The 18,438-nt window shown below is 39.0% G+C and overlaps 1 protein-coding gene across 11 annotated transcripts in view; it reads left to right on the forward strand.

The window, feature by feature from the left end:
* Positions 1-18,438, forward strand: part of HERC1 (HECT and RLD domain containing E3 ubiquitin protein ligase family member 1) — a 190,046-nt gene that overhangs the window by 76,632 nt on the left and 94,976 nt on the right. For 8 of the 11 annotated variants that reach the window (XM_070421306.1, XM_070421324.1, XM_070421311.1 and 5 more), the window contains exons 18-25: positions 181-402; positions 6,779-6,952; positions 7,705-7,819; positions 7,908-8,028; positions 10,005-10,176; positions 12,841-13,180; positions 13,601-13,721; positions 18,267-18,318. In XM_070421306.1, the coding sequence (XP_070277407.1) occupies positions 181-402; positions 6,779-6,952; positions 7,705-7,819; positions 7,908-8,028; positions 10,005-10,176; positions 12,841-13,180; positions 13,601-13,721; positions 18,267-18,318 (1,317 nt within the window). The remainder of the gene's footprint in view (positions 1-180; positions 403-6,778; positions 6,953-7,704; positions 7,820-7,907; positions 8,029-10,004; positions 10,177-12,840; positions 13,181-13,600; positions 13,722-18,266; positions 18,319-18,438) is intronic. The other 3 variants (XM_070421322.1, XM_070421333.1, XM_070421328.1) reach the window with 1 other exon arrangement.

The raw sequence follows: 18,438 nt of genomic DNA on the forward strand, positions 1-18,438 counted from the left end.
TTGATAGTATAACTTATCTGAATATATTTTAAATTAGTAAAGGGAATATATACAGAAAGTGTTACAATTTCTTTTCACTGTAAAATTATTTTGCTTCAGCGTCTTATTATAATGCATGAGAAAGCTTGAGAATCTTGAATACCTGATAAGGACACAATTACTAATGATTTTTGTCTTCAGGAGGGCCAGAACTGATCGATCCTGCTGGCGTGCCATTACCTCAGCCAGCCCAGTCCTGGGTGTGGCTTGTGGATTTGGAAAGAACAATTGCTCTCCTTATTGGGCGATGTCTTGGTGGCATGCTTCAGGGCTCCCCTGTGTCTCCGGAGGAACAGGATACTGCATATTGGATGAAAACACCACTTTTTAGTGACGGTGTAGAAATGGACACCCCTCAGTTAGGTAATGTGCTTTTTCACAACATTTAAAATATATAGTTATGTTTGTACCTCCATTGGAGATTTCATTTATTCTGGATTTGCTGAATAGAAAACTGATAAGAAACTAAAGTGGCATTTACAGGGTAGGGGATCTGAGACTATAAATTGGAGCTCTTAGAAAAACAGTTAAATCCTGCAGCATTGTGTAGTGAAAAGAGCCTCTAAAATAGGAAAATGAAGGCCTAGTCCTACTCTGTCATTATTTATCACTCATTTGGGGCAACTTATCTAATCCATAAAAATGGGAAAATTCTTGATTAATTGTCTTCTGGGGCTTAGAGCCTATGAAACTGCTTCATAGAATATAAAGCTTTGTAAGTTTACCACCATGACTTACCAGTGCTCGGTTTTCAAACACCTGTCAGATGTGAGTGGCAGTCCTCCCCCCTCCTTGCCGGTCCTGCTTTCATGTTGTTGTTACCTTGTGTGATTCTTCATTTTTTTCCTCCCTATTTATGGTATCTTTGGAGATTCCTTTGTTCTGCCTCATCTTCTACTTGTCTACTTTGCTGGGAAGCTACCTCTCTGACTGTCTGAACATGAGGATTTCTCTAGTTCCTAAACAGATAATCTAGTTGTTTATCTAGGATAGGTCCTTTAATTAATGTCTCTGGGTTTCTAATTTTAATCCATAAAATAACGAGTTAGATTAGAAAGGCTACGTGGTCATATTAGATATAAAGTTCATTATCTATATATATATATATATATACATATATATATATATAAAGCGAAGTGTCCGTCTTTTCGTCCATCTGACTGGTAGCTATGATGCACACTGATCACCAGGGGGCGGACACTAAATGCAGGAGCTGCTGTGAAGTGCATGGGCCATCTATACTAATAAAAGGGTAATATGCTAATTAGACCGGATGTCTTCTGGACATCCTTCTGGACGTCCTTCTGGACAAAGCCACGGTGGCGGGGGCTGAGGCAGAGGCGGTTAGGGGCGATCAGGCCAGCAGGGGAGAACAGTTAGGGGCGATCAGGCAGGCAGAGTGGTTAGGGGCGATCAGGCAGGCAGGCAGGCAGGCAGAGAGGTTAGGGGCGAGCAGGCAGGCAGGCAGAGAGGTTGGGGCAATCAGGCAGGCATGCAGAGTGGTTAGAGGTGACTAGGCAGGCAGGCAGGTGAGCGGTTAGAAGCCAGCAGTCCCACAGGGATCGAACATCCCCTGCGGGGTCCTAGCTTGGAGAGGGTGCAGGCCGGGCTGAGGGACAACCCCCCCCATGCACCAATTTTGTGCACTGGGCCTCTAGTTTAAAAATAAACAACACCATGGACCTGTCACCGACAAAACAAGCACTTTGCTTCCCCCAAGTAGGACACAGGCCCTGCACCACCCCAGAGCGACACCCCACCAAATTGCAGCCAATGCTGCCAAGACCCCATGGCACAAAATGTGGCCCCCAGCCCAGCCCAGCCCAGAAATGGTCGCTGTGGGCACCAGGTAATGACGTCACATAGCAACGCCTGGCCTCTTCTCCCTAGCAGCTAGTCTCCTTGGAGTTTCTTCAGTCCAGGAACCCGACTTGCTTTATACCCAGGTGCAGACATTATACAGTTTAACCAAATGTCTGTGAAGCATTTTCCCATGCCTCATCTCATTTGATCCTCACAGAAGTCCTGGAGTAGGTAAATAGGAGACTCAGTAGAATCCTTTTTTCTTTTTATTAGCTGGAAAACGGAGATTTAGAAAAATGTAGAAACTTGACCCAACTGGAAAGAAGTAAGAAATGGTGGAACTTGAAAATGACTTCAGGTTTTCTCACTGTGCAGAATATAGTCAAACACTGCTGCAGTTAAATATTTTACCCTTTGTTCTCCCTGCATGATCTACAATAATAATCTGCTTCGTGTTGATATTTACTGCTGTGTTGCTGACAATTACCTGAAAAAGAAGTTGGGGTGCTTCACTAGGCTGGAAAAAGTTTAGCTAAATCAGAAAACAGGTCTAATTAAGCAAGTTTATCCTGTATAATAAAGAGGGAATTTGCAAATTGACCGTCACTCTGCCACAAAGATGGCAGTGCCTACAGTGGTTGGGGGGCGGTGTGGGGGCTTCCGTAACACAAGATGACTGCGCCCACAGTGGAGGCCGAGTTCCTGTAATGAGCCTTAACGAGCAATCAGCAGGGACCTGAGGCTGTGCCCTCCCCAACACCCCCCCCCCCCCAGGGGATTGACAGGACCTCAGGCTGCACACCCCCCCCGCCCCCCCCGGCAGGGCTTGATGGGGGACCTCAGGACACACTGCCATGCCCTGGCACCGGGCCAGGGGACCTGAGGCTGCAACCTTGCCCCGGCACTGGACCAGGGGACCTGAGGCTGTGCACCCCGCCTGGTGGGGCTTGATGGGGGATCTTAGACCGTGCCCCCAGCCCAGCTTGATGGGGGACCTCAAGGCGTGACCCCTGGCCTGGAATAGGGACCTCAGGTCGCACCCCCCTCCCTGGCACTGGGCCAAGGGACCTCAGGCTGTGCCCCCTACCCCGGTGCCAGGCCAGGGGACCTCAGGCCATATCCCCAACCTGGCAGGGCTTGACGGGGGACCACAGGCTGCACCCTCACCTGGTGCCGGGCCAGGGGACCTGGGGCTTGACGGGTGGGACCGGCCAGGTCTGGATCTAGCCCAATGGGGGTGGGGCCAGCCAGGTCTGGGTCTTGGGCGATTTTGAGGCACACATGGGTGGGCGGGGACTTGACTCTGGGTCCCGTGGTGTGCCCCAGACTCTGACAGGAGGAAGATTTTCATATACATTTTACTAATTTTCTTTTATCTCTGACACTTCTATTATAGACAAAGGGCAAATAGCAATATTAAAATATTTCCTCTAACTAATCCCCCATTAATGTGCACGAATTTCGTGCACCGGGCCACTAGTTATCCTATATATTAACCCTTTGCACTCCGAACCATTCTGGACATTGGCTACCAGCTACTCGACGCTACTTTGCAGCGGAAACGTGCATTTACAGACCCTCGTATTATTTAGTATAATTTTGGAACCAAGTAACGTATTATAATGATATTGGACTTATATGAATTGGGTGACATCGAGGAATGTATATTTGCAAAAAAAACAATATTTTATTGTTTATAATTTTGTACAGTATGATAAGTTTTGTAACACTCCCCAATATGGATTGCAGGCTGATTAGTGCATGTTTGACAGTAAGTAATAAGTGGTTTGACGCCTGCCACCAGGTGTTTTCCTGTTAGAACACAGAATGCAGTCCCGTTTTCTTTGTCCCACATCGGGAATATGTAGTTTATTGTTTAATCTATTGTCCGCAGAAGATGTGGATGGATGCGTTCTCGATACACGAAAATCGCCCTTTAATTGGTCAACGAGTGTCTTGACAAACTTGTGGTGTGTCATTGGCGTTTCATTACTTGTTTTTCGATGCGATACATTATGTATGAGTTTATCACACACATTTCCAACCCCCCAAAAAATAACTTCCTCTGGCCATTTGAGCAATTTACGGAGGAAACAATACATCGAAGCGTATTGATCCACAAGATCCGCACCACCCATATTTGCCGTATATTCTAACACCATTTCAGGCTTACTGACTGTTATGATATGTCCACCGCATAATGTTCTCTGGGTAGATTGTAGGTTTGTGTTATAATAATTGGTGAGCATGGTAATAATTCTTTTATCTTTCCACGCAAGAAGCGTAGTATTATTTTTTCTGTATGCAACTGTTTCTTTCCAATTTCTTCTTTGGCATAATTGTTTGTCTCTTTTATTATGCTGTCTACTAATTCTTCAGTAAAATATAATGTGAAATAGTCTATGGGCTCTTTTATGTTACTCGGGACTTGTGGTCCGGCTATTTCTTCGTGTAAATCAAAATTTATCGTGGCTGGAGGAACGTCCGATTTGGTAACATCTTCCCACTCTTCACTTGACGATACGTTGTCATGTTGCCATGTGTTTTCTTCCATACTACTATTATCGCTTTCGCTATCTATGCGAACAGTTCGTCGCCTTCTAGGTTGAACGATATCACTATCACTGCTGTCGTTTTGTTCTACAGTTAGTCTTTCTAACGTGTCTGTATAGAGGTCTATCTGGAGCTCATCTTCACTACTACTTGTGTCATGAGACTCATTCGTGGTTGGACGCTTTGCCATTGTTCTAATAAAAAAATATGAATAAATGCGTGGGTTGAAAATTTCTAATTGTTATTACTAACTGACAAGATGATATTTACCAAAATAGCTTTCACCAAACAATTTATTCACTAAGAAAAGAATCACTTTTCTGATTTTCTCCTCGTTAGATCTATGTGCACTGCTTGAAGCTTCAAACCAAAATGAGCTCAGCTTTGAAAATCTTTTCCTCCAGGTGTAGACTTGTTTATTTGTAATTATATATCTCACTATACAGTGCGCGCTATGTTCGAAAACCGACCTTTCTTCTACAAACTCCCCTTATCGCTCTTTTCAAGTGGCGTCGCGAAGTGCTCGGACCATCGTGAGCACGCATCTCACGTTCTCGTCCGACACAAAACCCACTGACATTTCTTGTATATATCTTAGTAATTTTACAATATTTTGATTTAATTTCTTGTGCCATTTCAAGATAAAACTTCAGGGAAACATGCATGTCTCAAAAAGTTGCGTTGAAATAACTCAATTCCCCGTAATCACTAATAAACTGCAATGTCCCCTGAGAGGGGACATCCGAGTGATATGCTAGAATTCCGATGTCCCCTGAGAGGGGACAGCGGAGTGCAAAGGGTTAAAAGAGAAACAAGCCACGCCCACAAGCCACACCCACCAGCCAATCAGGAGCGAGTATGCAAATTAGCCCAACTAAGATGGCGACGGTACAGCCTTCAGGGCAAACCAGCCGGCCCCCACCTGTGCACCAGGACTCTATCCTATATAATAAAAGGGTAATATGCAAATTGACCCTAATAGCAGAATGACTGGGAATGACTGGTCACTATGACACACACTGACCACCAGGGGGCAGACACTCAATGCAGGAGCTGCCCCCTGGTGGTCAGTGCGCTCCCACAGGGGGAGCTCTGCTCAGCCACAAGGGGGAGCCTCTCCCGCCTCCATAGCAGCACTAAGGACCCCCTCGGGGGATGCCTGACTGCCAGCTTAGGCCCAGGCCTAAGCCAGCAAGCTGACATCCCCCCACGGGTCCTGGACTGCAAGGACTGAGGGACCCTTCCCACTCCAATGCACGAATGTTGTGCACTGGGCCTCTAGTATATTCATAATTTTATTTATGAACCAGAAGGTGAGTCTGGCCATGGCCGATGAATGCTAGACTAGTACTTTATGATACATGTATCAAAAAAAAAGTAAAATCATGGTTTTTCACCGGTGCACTCTGGGGGCGGGTGGGGGGAGGGGCCCTTAGCCTGGCCTATACCCTTTTCCACCTTCCCCTGACAATTACCACACTGTTGTCTATGTCCATAAATGTTTTCCCTCTTCTTTTTCTTTTTTGCTCAATCTCTCTACCTCTGCCCATAGGTAACTACCCCCCCACCCCCCTTGGACAATTGTCAGTCTGCTTTCTCTCTATGAGTCTATTTTGCTTGTTAGTTCATTTGTACATTGGATTCCACATATGAGTGAAAAATCATATTATACTTGTCTTTCTCTGAATGGCTTAGTTCAGTTTTAGTTTTCATGTTACTTTTGAAATTATAATAGATCATAATTGATCTATTAAAATATTACATTTTATGTTTAAATACTTGCATATATTAAGAAAGGGTATTTGTCTTTTGTAAAATTGTAAATATATGATTATTCAATTTTATTATGGGTTACATTGACTTGTTATTAGCCCAAGAACCTGGCTATCATTTAGAGAATTGTTTTATTTTTTTTTAAAATGGAAAATTAATTCAGAATATCAAATGTCCCATTGAAAAGTTAGGAACCACCTGAACAAATGTTTATGGTATCACTGATCTCTCTGGAATCATACTTAAGTCTAGAAAAAAGAAAAAAATTATCTTCTAATCTCTTTCCCAGTGGTCACATGTTTCTCAAAAAGGATATAATTACATTTTGAACAAGAGTGTTCTTTGTTGTATATGACAGTGGTGCAGGTGTAAGCTCCTACTAATATGCCAGACCTCTTCCCTGGAGTGTTATATCTAGTCACACATCCTTCTGGAGCAGATGGAAGAGGGATTCTACCTGCAGTTGAGAAACATTAAAGAACTTTGTAGCACCTACTTAAACGAGTTTGAAATGTATCATTGCATATGCATTAAGTAAATGTAAGATTTTGTTTGTGGCACCAAAATTTAGGAGGTTTAAAATGAATAACTTGAATAATTTTCTTTTTAGATAAATGTATGAGTTGCCTATTAGAAGTAGCTCTTTCAGGAAATGAAGAACAGAAACCTTTTGACTACAAATTGCGACCTGAAATTGCTGTCTTTGTAGACTTGGCATTGGGTTGTTCAAAAGAGCCTGCACGAAGCCTTTGGATCAGCATGCAGGATTATGCTGTTAGTAAAGGTAAGATGAAGAGAATAAAGGGAATAAATATGTAGCTAGCTCATAATACTATGTATGTGTGATACATGTAAATAGAAAATCATAGGCTTCTCCCTATTACTTTTTTTTATAGAAACGGGTATTTTAGAAATGACATTTTAAAAATATTTATTTTTCCTCTTTGTGAAAAATACCCTTGAGTTTTTTTAAAATTTATTTTCTTTTAAATCTTTATTGTTGAAAGTATTACATATGTCCCCTTTTTTTTTTCTCCCATTGACCCTTTGTAGCCCGCCCCCACCCCTGGCCTTCATCATCCTATTGTCTGTATCCAGGGGTTATGCATATATGCATACAAGTTCTTCGGCTAATCTTTCCCAGCCCACCCCCCCACCCCCACCCCCCGCCCCACTCCCCCACCTTCCCTCTGAGATCCGTCATTCTGTTGCATGCCTCCATGCCTCTGGATCTATTTTTTTCATCAGTTTATTTTGTTCATCAGATTCCACATATAAGTGAGATCATGTGATACTTGTCTTTCTCATTGGTTTATTTTGCATAGCATAATAATCCCCAGGTCCCTCCATGTTGAGGGACTCAGTTTTGTTTACTGCTGTATGTCTAGCACACAGAACAGTGTGTGGGATCTAGAGGTGTATTTGTTAAGTAAGTGTGTAGAAAAATGACATTCAGATGTGGGATTACTAAAGCTATGACCTCTGAACTGTTTTCTGAGCCCTTTTAAATGTTTAATACATCATTTTTACTTTCAGATTGGGACAGTGCAACTTTAAGTAATGAATCACTCTTGGACACTGTGTCTAGATTTGTTCTTGCAGCTCTTCTGAAACACACGAATTTACTTAGTCAAGCATGTGGAGAAAGCCGGCAAGTAACTTAAAACTATCCTCTGACAAATATTTGCTCTCATGATGTTAGAAATTAGGTAACTTTTCTATTTTGGTTCTTTATTTAGATATCAACCTGGTAAAAGCTTATCAGAAGTGTACCGTTGTGTGTACAAAGTTCGAAGTCGTTTACTTGCTTGCAAGAACCTTGAACTTATTCAGACCAGGTCATCATCACGAGACAGATGGGTAAAGTTTGAAATTAGTTAATTTCTGTGTTTTTCTGCAAGCTGTGAGAGATAGCTACCTATTGATTTATGTCAGGAAAAGAAAAATGCCTTGCTTATTGCAGATGTACATTTAAAGGTTGAGCAGTTCTTTTTCTAGTGAAAAAAAAAATTGGACAAGTCAAAGATTTGGGGTTTATTTAACTCCATATTTATCAAGTATGATATGGCTGCTAAGAAAGTTTATATATTCTTAGGCTGTATAAATTATTTAACAAATTGAATTGTCTAATCATATGAAATATTATTCCTTTATTTTATGCTGATCAGACCACATTTGAATTATCATTTAATTTGGGGTGCCATAATTTATGAGGGACATTAAGAAACTACCTTGGATTAGTGAAAGGTCCAAAAATCATACAGAAGTGAAAGAAATGGGAGGCACAGGATAGCTACCTCAAAAGTACTGGGCACAGGTAGGATCAAAGGGCAATAATTTCATGGTGAATCATTGCTAGCTGAACGTAAGGAAAACAACCTTCTATGTCAGGGTTATGTACTATTGGGGTAAAGATTGAAACCTCTTATTAAGGATGTTCCAGAAGTAATCATGTATCAAAAATGAGATGATTTTTAAAGTACTTGGTAATCCTGATAACATGACCTTGTAGGTATAAGTATAAGCCTGTATAATACATCAACTTCAGAAATGCTTACTTTGAAAGTTTATACAGTAGGTGTTTTGCACTATACTCTTTAGATCTTAGATTTTAAAAATCAAACTCTATCTCTACATTTCTATTACGGTATTCTTTTAGCCTGCCCTTATTTAATATTTTGGATCTGACTATTTGCTAGTGACCTTGAAATTCTATGAAATGTATTAATTTGTCATTTTGTTGAGCCTCATATTTGAAAGTCACATATATAGTGATAATGATTTATGCATTGTGTGAGACTGACATTGCTCAGTATCTCCATCTCAGTGAAATTCTTAAGTTATTTACTGGCCATAAATCACAAAATAACTTTTGTTATGCATTAAAGGATATCATTAAAATCTTTATTTGTGCTTTGTATGTATATTTGTGTGGGAAAAGATGTACTATTATGATACGTGTGCCTCTCTTGGCACCTGTTTTAAGGATTCTTTCCTCTAGATGACTTCTAGATAGCACAACCACCATGGCAAATAAAATTAACATTGTTCTTACCAGATTTCTAATTCTTGCTTTCTTCAGGGGCAAACAGAGTAAAGAAAAAACTAAAAATAATACTGTTTGAAGAATTGAAATTTGCTAAGAGAGTAGAATTTAAATGTTCTCACCAAAAAAAAGTTAAAAATACTGTTTTAAATTAGAATTATTAAACATTTATACAGAGTAATAATATATATAATTTAAGGGGAGACGGAATGGAATCAAAATTATATTTTTTTAAGTACCTTTTATTTTTGGTGTCATAACTCATTTTAAGTTGCAGAACTATAGTTTATAGCTGAATAACAATGTAAATGTCAATTGATAGCATGGCATTTTTTATTTTTATATTTTTATTGATTTCAGAAAGGAAGGGAGTGGGTGAGAGAGATAGCAACATCAGTGATGAGAGAGAATCAGTGACCGGCTGCCTCCTGCATGCCCCACACTGGGGATCAAGCCCGAAACCTGGGCATGTGCCCTGACCGGGAATCGAACCGTGACCTCCTGGTTCATAGGTCAATGCTCAACCATTGAGCCATGCTGGCCAGGCTATAGCATGGCATTTTAATAAAAATACTGAGAAACAAAGAGTATATAGGTATCTCTGTATGTATTTTGTGTAGATACATTTCTTTCTATTTTATTCAGATTTATCTAGTATGTCTTTTTGTAGTAATTTCATGTGTTATTATTGGTATTAGTGGTATTTTCCATGATAAAAAGTCAGGGTTTTAATGAAGTTTTTCTAAGTTTTTGAAAAATATGTTCAATATAACTTGATCATTTCTTTAAGATCTCAGAAAACCAAGACTCTGCAGATGTTGATCCTCAGGAGCATTCATTTACCCGGACCATTGATGAAGAAGCTGAAATGGAAGAACAGGCTGAGCGAGACCGGGAAGAGGGGCATCCAGAGCCAGAGGATGAGGAGGAAGAACGGGAACATGAAGTGATGACAGCTGGCAGTGAGTATACACCTTACTTTACAGATATACACAGATGTATATTCTTTTTGGTATGGGAACTGAGTAGAGAAGAAAGAGAAAGACATGTTTCTCTATGGTTTTTCTAAAAGAATTTGATATTCTACTGGTGATCTGAATGTACATTAGTTAATATTTCAGCCCTGTGCTAGTTATTGAATTTCATGTTTGGGGCTGAAAAGTTCTGGAAGCAGGCTTTGGAAACCGTACCAGTTCCACCAGTCTCATGCATGAAATAATGTCCATGAGTCATTAGATAAGGTCATTCAAAGTATGTCCTCTCGGGGGTTCCAAGTTATCCATTGATCAGGCCTACCTCTGTCTGGTGAGGAAGAGAGCCCCCTTCTATGCATATTAGGAGAGCCCAATTATTTCATATGTAGAACTTTTTTTTAAAAAATATATTTTATTGATTTTTTACAGAGAGGAAGGGAGAGAGATAGAGAGTTAGAAACATCGATGAGAGAGAAACATCGATTCAGCTGCCTCCTGCACATCTCCTACTGGGGATGTGCCCGCAACCCAAGTACATGCCCTTGACCGGAATCGAACCTGGGACCTTTCAGTCCGCAGGCCGACGCTCTATCCACTGAGCCAAACCGGTTTTGGCAGAACTTTTAATAAGTTATAAATTTTACCTACTGACTACACTGCTCTTCTCAGAAGGGAGCAAGAATATATGTGAGAATATTGTTGGCTGGGTAAATAACACTTTTCATACTTTCATATCCTGGGGCTATAGACAGTTTTTAAAGGTAATCATTTATATATTTAAAGAGAAATATTAAAGCTTGTAAAACAGCGGTCCTCAACCTGTGGATCGCGACCCCTTTGGGGGTCGAATGACCCTTTCACAGGGGTCGCCTAAGACCATTGGAAAACACATATATAATAACTATGCTTTAATTATGTTCAATTTGTAACAGTTAAATTGGAGTCACCACAACATTAAAGGGTCGCGGCATTAGGAAGGTTGAGAACCACTGTTTTAAAACATTTGTTACTATTTTTTGAGTGATTTGGCTATTTCAAGTTAAGGTGTATATTCACTTTGTAACCTAAAACATTATGTCCAGCTATGCATTTAGTTTTGGGATTGTCTGTCTACATCATTTAGTTGGACATTTACTTTATTATCAGTTTGTTTGTGTTCTGGGTACTTGTAAAAATGATCTTGAGGCTGCTCAAAACAAGACCAAAACCCATTAAAAACGAGGGAAAGATAAAGTCTAAATGGAGAAAAGTATATTGGAAATGGAAACGGAGAATAATTAGTAAAAACGTAGGCTGAGAAACCTTTTGCAGTTGAACTTAAAACTTTATGAAAGCAAAGTATAACACACAGTTATAATAACAGAAAGCATAATAGTCATCCACAGAGTAATAATTTTTAAACTAGCTACCATTTTTGAGCACTTACTGTATGCTGGGCACAGGGTCAAATTCTTCACATAAATTAACTCATAAATCCTTGCAAAAGTTTTATGAGATGAGTATTACTCTTTTTTTAAGATGGTCAAACAGAGGTTTTAAGAAGCAAAATTATGTGCTTAGGACCACAAGTAGCAGCAGCTGGAATTAGAACCAGGTCTGCCCAAAATTCCAGTGACCATTCTCTTAATCACTTTAACTGATTTCTAGTTCTGGACTCTGTGTCGCTTTGATTTTCATTGAAATAGAGATTTTCAACAACATAATGAAAATATCATCATAATAATTCGATAAAACATACAGATGCATTTTTAAAGTTTGTATTTCCATATAAACAGATGACTCTAATATTTTACCAACTTTTCTGCCTTGGTTCTCCAAGAATATCCTCTTCAGTTCAAATTTGAGCAAAATATTATTTTCCTATTGTGAAGTATCTGCCACTACATCAGAACCTTGGTACACTCACTCACTTTTTACACTTATAAATTGGCACGAGCTGGTGTCAGATAGGACATTCCTGGTGATGCCATTTGACTCTCGAGCCAATCTTGGCCATATAGTGTAATCAGACTCTGTTTCAGCAAAGACCTTTAGAGGTTGTATTATTTAATGTATTCAAGTTATAGCAAAGTGTAAGTGTTAGGTATTATAGGGAATTTGGAATGGGAAAGAGGCCTTTTCATTGTAACTATTGCAACTTAAATTTTGTCTGTTTCTTTTGTAACCTGACATTTTTCATACCAAGGTCATGAATGTAAGTAGTTATTTTTATCTAACTCAGTGCTTCTCAAACTCTTGTGGACTTCAGAATCATCTGGAAGGCTTATTAAAACACAAATTTTTGGTCCCATGTCTAGAGCTTACATTCAGAAGTTCTGGGATGGGTCCGATAATTTGCATTTCTAACAAGTGTTCAGATGATGTTGATGCTGCTGATCTGAGACCACACTTTGAAAACCACTGATCTAACTTATAAAAAAGAGTAGAAATAGAATTAATCAATCTAAATTCTATAAAGGCATGAGTATTTCCTTTTTTAACTTTCATGAAAAGTTTAATATTTTGTGTATTTTTTATATAATTTTAACTTAGTTACTATGCTGTATTTAATATCTAAAATAAGATTTTCCCCCTTTTCAGTAAGTTTTTGGTCCAAATATTTTGACTATTTTTATTGTTATTTTCTTTGCTTTTCTCTCCCCATGTGTTAAGACCTTGTTTTTGTGTTGCATGTTACAGAAATCTTTCAGTGTTTCCTCTCAGCCCGTGAAGTAGCTCGTAGCCGAGATCGAGATAGAATGAACAGTGGGGCAGGGTCTGGGGCTCGATCTGATGATCCACCTCCTCAGTCTCAGCAAGAGCGAAGGGTCAGCACAGACCTTCCCGAGGGTCAGGATGTGTACACTGCCGCCTGCAACTCCGTGATCCATCGGTGTGCCCTCTTAATATTAGGAGTAAGCCCTGTGATTGATGAGCTGCAGAAGCGGAGGGAAGAAGGACAGTTGCAGCAACCTTCAACAAGTGCCTCTGAAGGGGGTGGACTTATGACCAGGTGGGACTGGCTAGAAACTTAACAATTACTCTCTTCCCTTTGTTTATGCATTGAAATGGTTTATTCTCAAAGTTAGAGTATTCTTCTGAAATTAACACAGACATGGAAGAGGAAATGCAAATTGACTAGGATTAATTAAAAGTAATATAAAGAATAATACTGTTTCAGCCTGGAATGTAAATTTCTGAGACACAGTATTTCATATGTGTAAACAGCAGTAGTTAGAAACATATGAAGTTATTGCATGTCTCTGTAATTTAGTGGCATGCAGATTATTTTGAGAGAAGAGCCAGGATTTCCCATCAACAGGTGTAATTACTCCATTTTGTGTCTGTATTATCTCTGTGCTACCAGTTCCATTACATTTTATGTTCACTAACAGTCCCAAATAAAAAACTTTTCTTTGTGCATGTGAGACAGGAGTGAAAGTCTTACTGCAGAGAGCCGGCTAGTCCACACAAGCCCAAATTATAGACTGATCAAATCGAGGAGTGAATCTGATTTGTCTCAGCCTGAATCAGATGAAGAGGGTTACGCACTGGTAGGTATACCTAGATTCAGTCGAGAAGAATTTTTGTTTTCAAGGTATAGATACTATATGAGGCTTTAATTAGAGTAATATACATTGGTTTTAGACATATAAAAACTTTTTTTAAAGAACTTTTAGATAAATTAGATACCTATATTGCATAGATATTTTCCACTTACCTGTTAACGACTCTCAGGTCTCTGTCTTTAGCTCTGAATTCTTAAACTGCAAATTCATGACTCTGATGGATATTTCACTTGAACATGTGGGGTTACCCCAATCTTTTTTTTTTTTTAAACATATATTTCTTTATGGATTTCAGAGAGTATGGGAGAGGTAGAGAGAGATAGAAACATCAATGATGAGAGAGGATCATTGATCGGCTGCCTTCTGCATGCCATCTACCGGGGATTGAGCCTGCAACCCGGGCATGTGCCCTTGGTCGGAATCGAACCTGGGAACCTTCAGTCCGCAGGCCGAGGCTCTATCCACTGAGCCAAACCAGCTATGGCATGGGTTACCCCAATCTTAACCTATCCAAATATAAACTTATCTTTCTCCTAAATCTCCTTCTCTCATATTGCCTTTCTTAGTAGGTGGTACTATTAACTAGCCAGGCTGGAAACCTGGGCTTATACAAATGGTACATAAACAAAAGATGTTTAAAGGGAACTTCTAAGCATAAAAGATTCCTCCTCTAAGGAAAGTCGAACAGTGTCTTCAAGCAAGCTTCATTATCTCATGATGTTTTTGTTCTTCTTTCTTTTATTCTTTATTCCCATTAGTTTCTTTGTGCTCTCAGTTCATGTATCTAGTTTTGCAGTCTACTGAGATTTCTCTCTGTCCATTTTCCCCTCCTAGTCTGATAAGTCTCATCTAATCTCCCATCCCTGTGATAATTTTATAACATAGATCATGTCCTTCTCTACTCAAAACCTCCAATGACCTCACTTTTTCTCAAAGTAGAAGCCTAAATCCTCACAGTGGCCTACAAGACTCTATACATCCTGGCCACATTACCTCTCCTAGCTCCTCTTCTACTACTCTCCTTGGTGATTCTCCTGCCACACTAGGCTTTTGGCTTTTCCATAAACATACCACACAACTTCACCTAAGGGCCTTTACTTAGCAGTTTCTTCTGACTGGAATACTGTTGTCTACGTGACTAATTCCCTCACCTCAAATAATCATTCTTTTGTTACTTTTTCAGTGAGGCCTATTCTGACCACTCTATGCACTTTTAAAAAATGTTTATTCCAGAGAGAGACAGAATAACTGAGAGATAAACATCGATATGAGAGAGAAACACTGATTGGTTGCCTCAATTACATACCCCCAACTGTGGATTGAACCTGCAACCTGGGTTTGTGCCCTGACCCGGAACCAAACCCGCCACCTTTTAGTGTATAGGACGACACTCCAACCAACTTAGCCACACCAGCCAGGGCCTGACCACTCTATTTAAAATTTCAGTTTGCCCTCCCTTCCACATACTTATTCACTCCCTGTATACCTTGCCTTGCACTGCTCCCTTTCCCCCGCCACAGCACCTAATGTAATTTATTTATTATATTTATATCAGTTTCTGTTAGCCTACAATAGAATATAAGCTCCTTGAGGACAGAAATTTTTGCTATTTTATTCACTGCTATAGCCCAAGCATCTGTAGTTCCTGGCACACAGTAGGCAGTCACTGAATATTTTTTGAATAAATGAATGACTGTTGAATCTATTTTGGTAAAATTTCTGTGCCCATTCTTTCTTTTTTTACTTTTTGATTCAGGCTCTTGTTACCTTTGTCTGAAATGGTAGTTTTCAAACTGAAATCCCTGCTTTTCCCCATTCCTCTCCTTAGTCACTGCTCTCAAAGATAGAGCTCTTGAAGATACAAACAACAAGAACAACAAAACACCTGCTTATCATGCTACCTTCCTATTCAAAACCTCAGTGATTATACTGACTACCAAGAAATCAAAGATTCTGGAACGTATTGCCTGCCTGCATTTGGAACCAGTTTTCTCCTGCAGTATTCTGCATTTTTGCCATACTAGTCTATCTGCCAGACTCTAAACATACCTCTTGAGTCTCTGCTCAAGCATTGTTTGCTTTAATGTCTATTTGTCTATTTTCTGGGTTTTGTTGATCAAGTCCTGTCTCTTTTAAGGATTGGCTAAAATGTCCACTGTTACAGAAAGCTCCCCAAGATTACTTGACTCACATTGACTTTCACTGTTTTTTTTTTTATAGCAGTTTGTTAGTAGCTTTGATAAACCACTAGGGTTTCAGAATTATTTATGTATTATTAGTATTTTTTAACTTCTTGATTTAGAGAGAGAGAAACATCGATTTGTTAATCCACTTATTTATGCATTCATTGATTGATTTAAAAAATATTTTTTGTTGTTGATAGTATTACAGATATCTCCCATTTCCTCCTCTTTTATCTTCCTAGTCTCTACCCACCCCCCCCACCCCCCCACCCCCCTCCAAAAAATTGGTTGATTCTTGTCTGTGCTCTAACCGGGGATCGAACCTGCAACTTTGGTGTATCAGGATGATGCTTTAACCACTGAGCTACCCAGCCAGAGTCCCAGCTTCTTTATATTTGAAGTGGGGAATAATACTCCTTGTTACGCTTGTCTCAACTGGACTGTGAAGAACAAGTTTGGTAATACAATTTAAAATATTTTGAAAATTGCTTGTCCAGTAGCTCAGTTGGTTGGAGAATCATCCCATACAGCAAAAGATTACAGGTTCAATCCCCAGTCAGGGCATGTATGGGAGACAACTGATTGATTTTTCTCTCTCACATCAATGTTTCTCTCTCGCTTTCTCCTTTACTCTCTCTAAAATAAATAAAAACATATCCCCAGGTAAGGATTAAAAATTTTTTTGAAAATTATTTGTTTTCAAAACAAAATGGGAAGATAGATCAGTAGAGGTGGGCCAAGTCTAGATTTAATTGCCAAAATTGTTCATTTAGTTTCTACAGAATTTTAAAAAAATTAATAAATACATTTTTGAAAAAGATTAACTCGATTATTTTTCCTTATGGAATGTATAGAAAGATAGTATCATAAAAGATAGAAAAGTCAACTAGAGAAAAGCAGATTCCGTTGCAGATGAAGGATGATGTAGGCACAGCTTCAGAGAGCCTGCCTGGTGCAGATGAAGCAGAACAAGCAGTGGAGGCAGTTTGGGTTTTTCAACTGAAATATGTTACCCTCCTGTCTGAGGTTGTGTGGTCGTGTTGCTATCCTCAACATCTAGTAGTACTTCATTTATCCTGAATTATTAGTGACTAAAATGGTTTTTTAAAAATAACTGAAGTTAACTAGTTTAATAATTCTAAATCTTTGTTTTACCTTTCATAAAGAGTATTATGTGATACATTATCTACTTCTCTTAGTAAACAGAGAAGAAACCTAAGTAAACAATTAAATCTAAGTTTAATTCCTACCCCCCCCCCCTCATTTCACAATGGATTTGATGTGGTGTACACAAATAAGTACTTTATAAAAGGATAAATTAGGGCTGAAAGAAGCCAAAAAATAAAAGATGACAAAGTGATGTTTTCAGGAGTTGGGTGATAACCATTTCATGTTTTGTCCAGCACCAAATGGCTTGAGAATATATTATTTCTGGCGGGGGGGGCGGGGTGTGTGTGATTGTGTGACAAAATGTATTTATCTACAGTGTGAATACTTGTGTCTATATGTGTGACCAGGTAAAGATTTTCTATAATAACGTTTACTAAATGGATCTGTTTTGTCACTCTGCAACCTTTCTTCTTTGCCACCAATTTTTTTTTTTTTTTTGTGGGATAGAGGACAATTGAAATTGTTGCGACCATAATATTGAGTCTGTGCATAAATTTAAGACGTGTAGTTTGTGCATGGTTGATTGTACATAAGAGCAGGCAGTTGTTTATACTGCCCCCCCACCACACATACACAGAAATATACTTCTGTTCTTCCTGAAGCCTTTACTATTTTATTAAGCTGTCTGCCATTTTAACAATTTGAAATTTCTTTATTTAATAGGCTCTTAAAAACATTTAAAAACTTTAAAAATACTACCACAAGGATTAGGACTATGCTATTTTTCTGTTAGTGTGGATTGGATTCATCGGATTTTCTTCCTCTAAACACTTAGCCAGGACTAGTGGGAGCTTTGAAAAGAATGAAAGTTAAGGATAGAGCAAGTAGGGATTGTGGAAAATGGGACTTTGCTACACAGGCTTTAGGCATCTAGAGGGTATTAATGAGATGTGTTTGGAAGGTAAAAAAGATTCCAGAGAAGAAAAGGTGGGAACAAAGAAACACTTCTGCTACTTCAGTGTTAGTTAATGTGAACCTTTGTGTTTTAGTTTCTGAGAATTATGTGCTATGCTTTCTTATAGCTGTTTTCAGTGAGCTTTTAGAGACTTATTGTTGATGTGACTTGACTGGTGAATAAGTAGCACATTATTATAATTATATAGATTAATTTTTATTAGTATTCTATTACATTCTAATTTTATTAATAACTTTTATTATGTATATTTAACGTTAATAGAATGGAAGACGAAATGTTGATTTGGACTTGGCATCATCTCATAGAAAGAGAGGTGAGTGTTAAGAAATATTAAATACCTGGTTAAATTAAGTAGCTGTTTTTATATCTGATGTATTTACAATTTGATTGTTTGAAAATTAATTGCAAAATTTAGAAACATTTTATTAGAAGA

Source organism: Myotis yumanensis, unplaced genomic scaffold (assembly GCF_028538775.1).
Source record: "Myotis yumanensis isolate MYYU_CA2020_CCGP unplaced genomic scaffold, mMyoYum1.0.hap1 SCAF_1, whole genome shotgun sequence".
NCBI lineage: Eukaryota > Metazoa > Chordata > Mammalia > Chiroptera > Vespertilionidae > Myotis > Myotis yumanensis.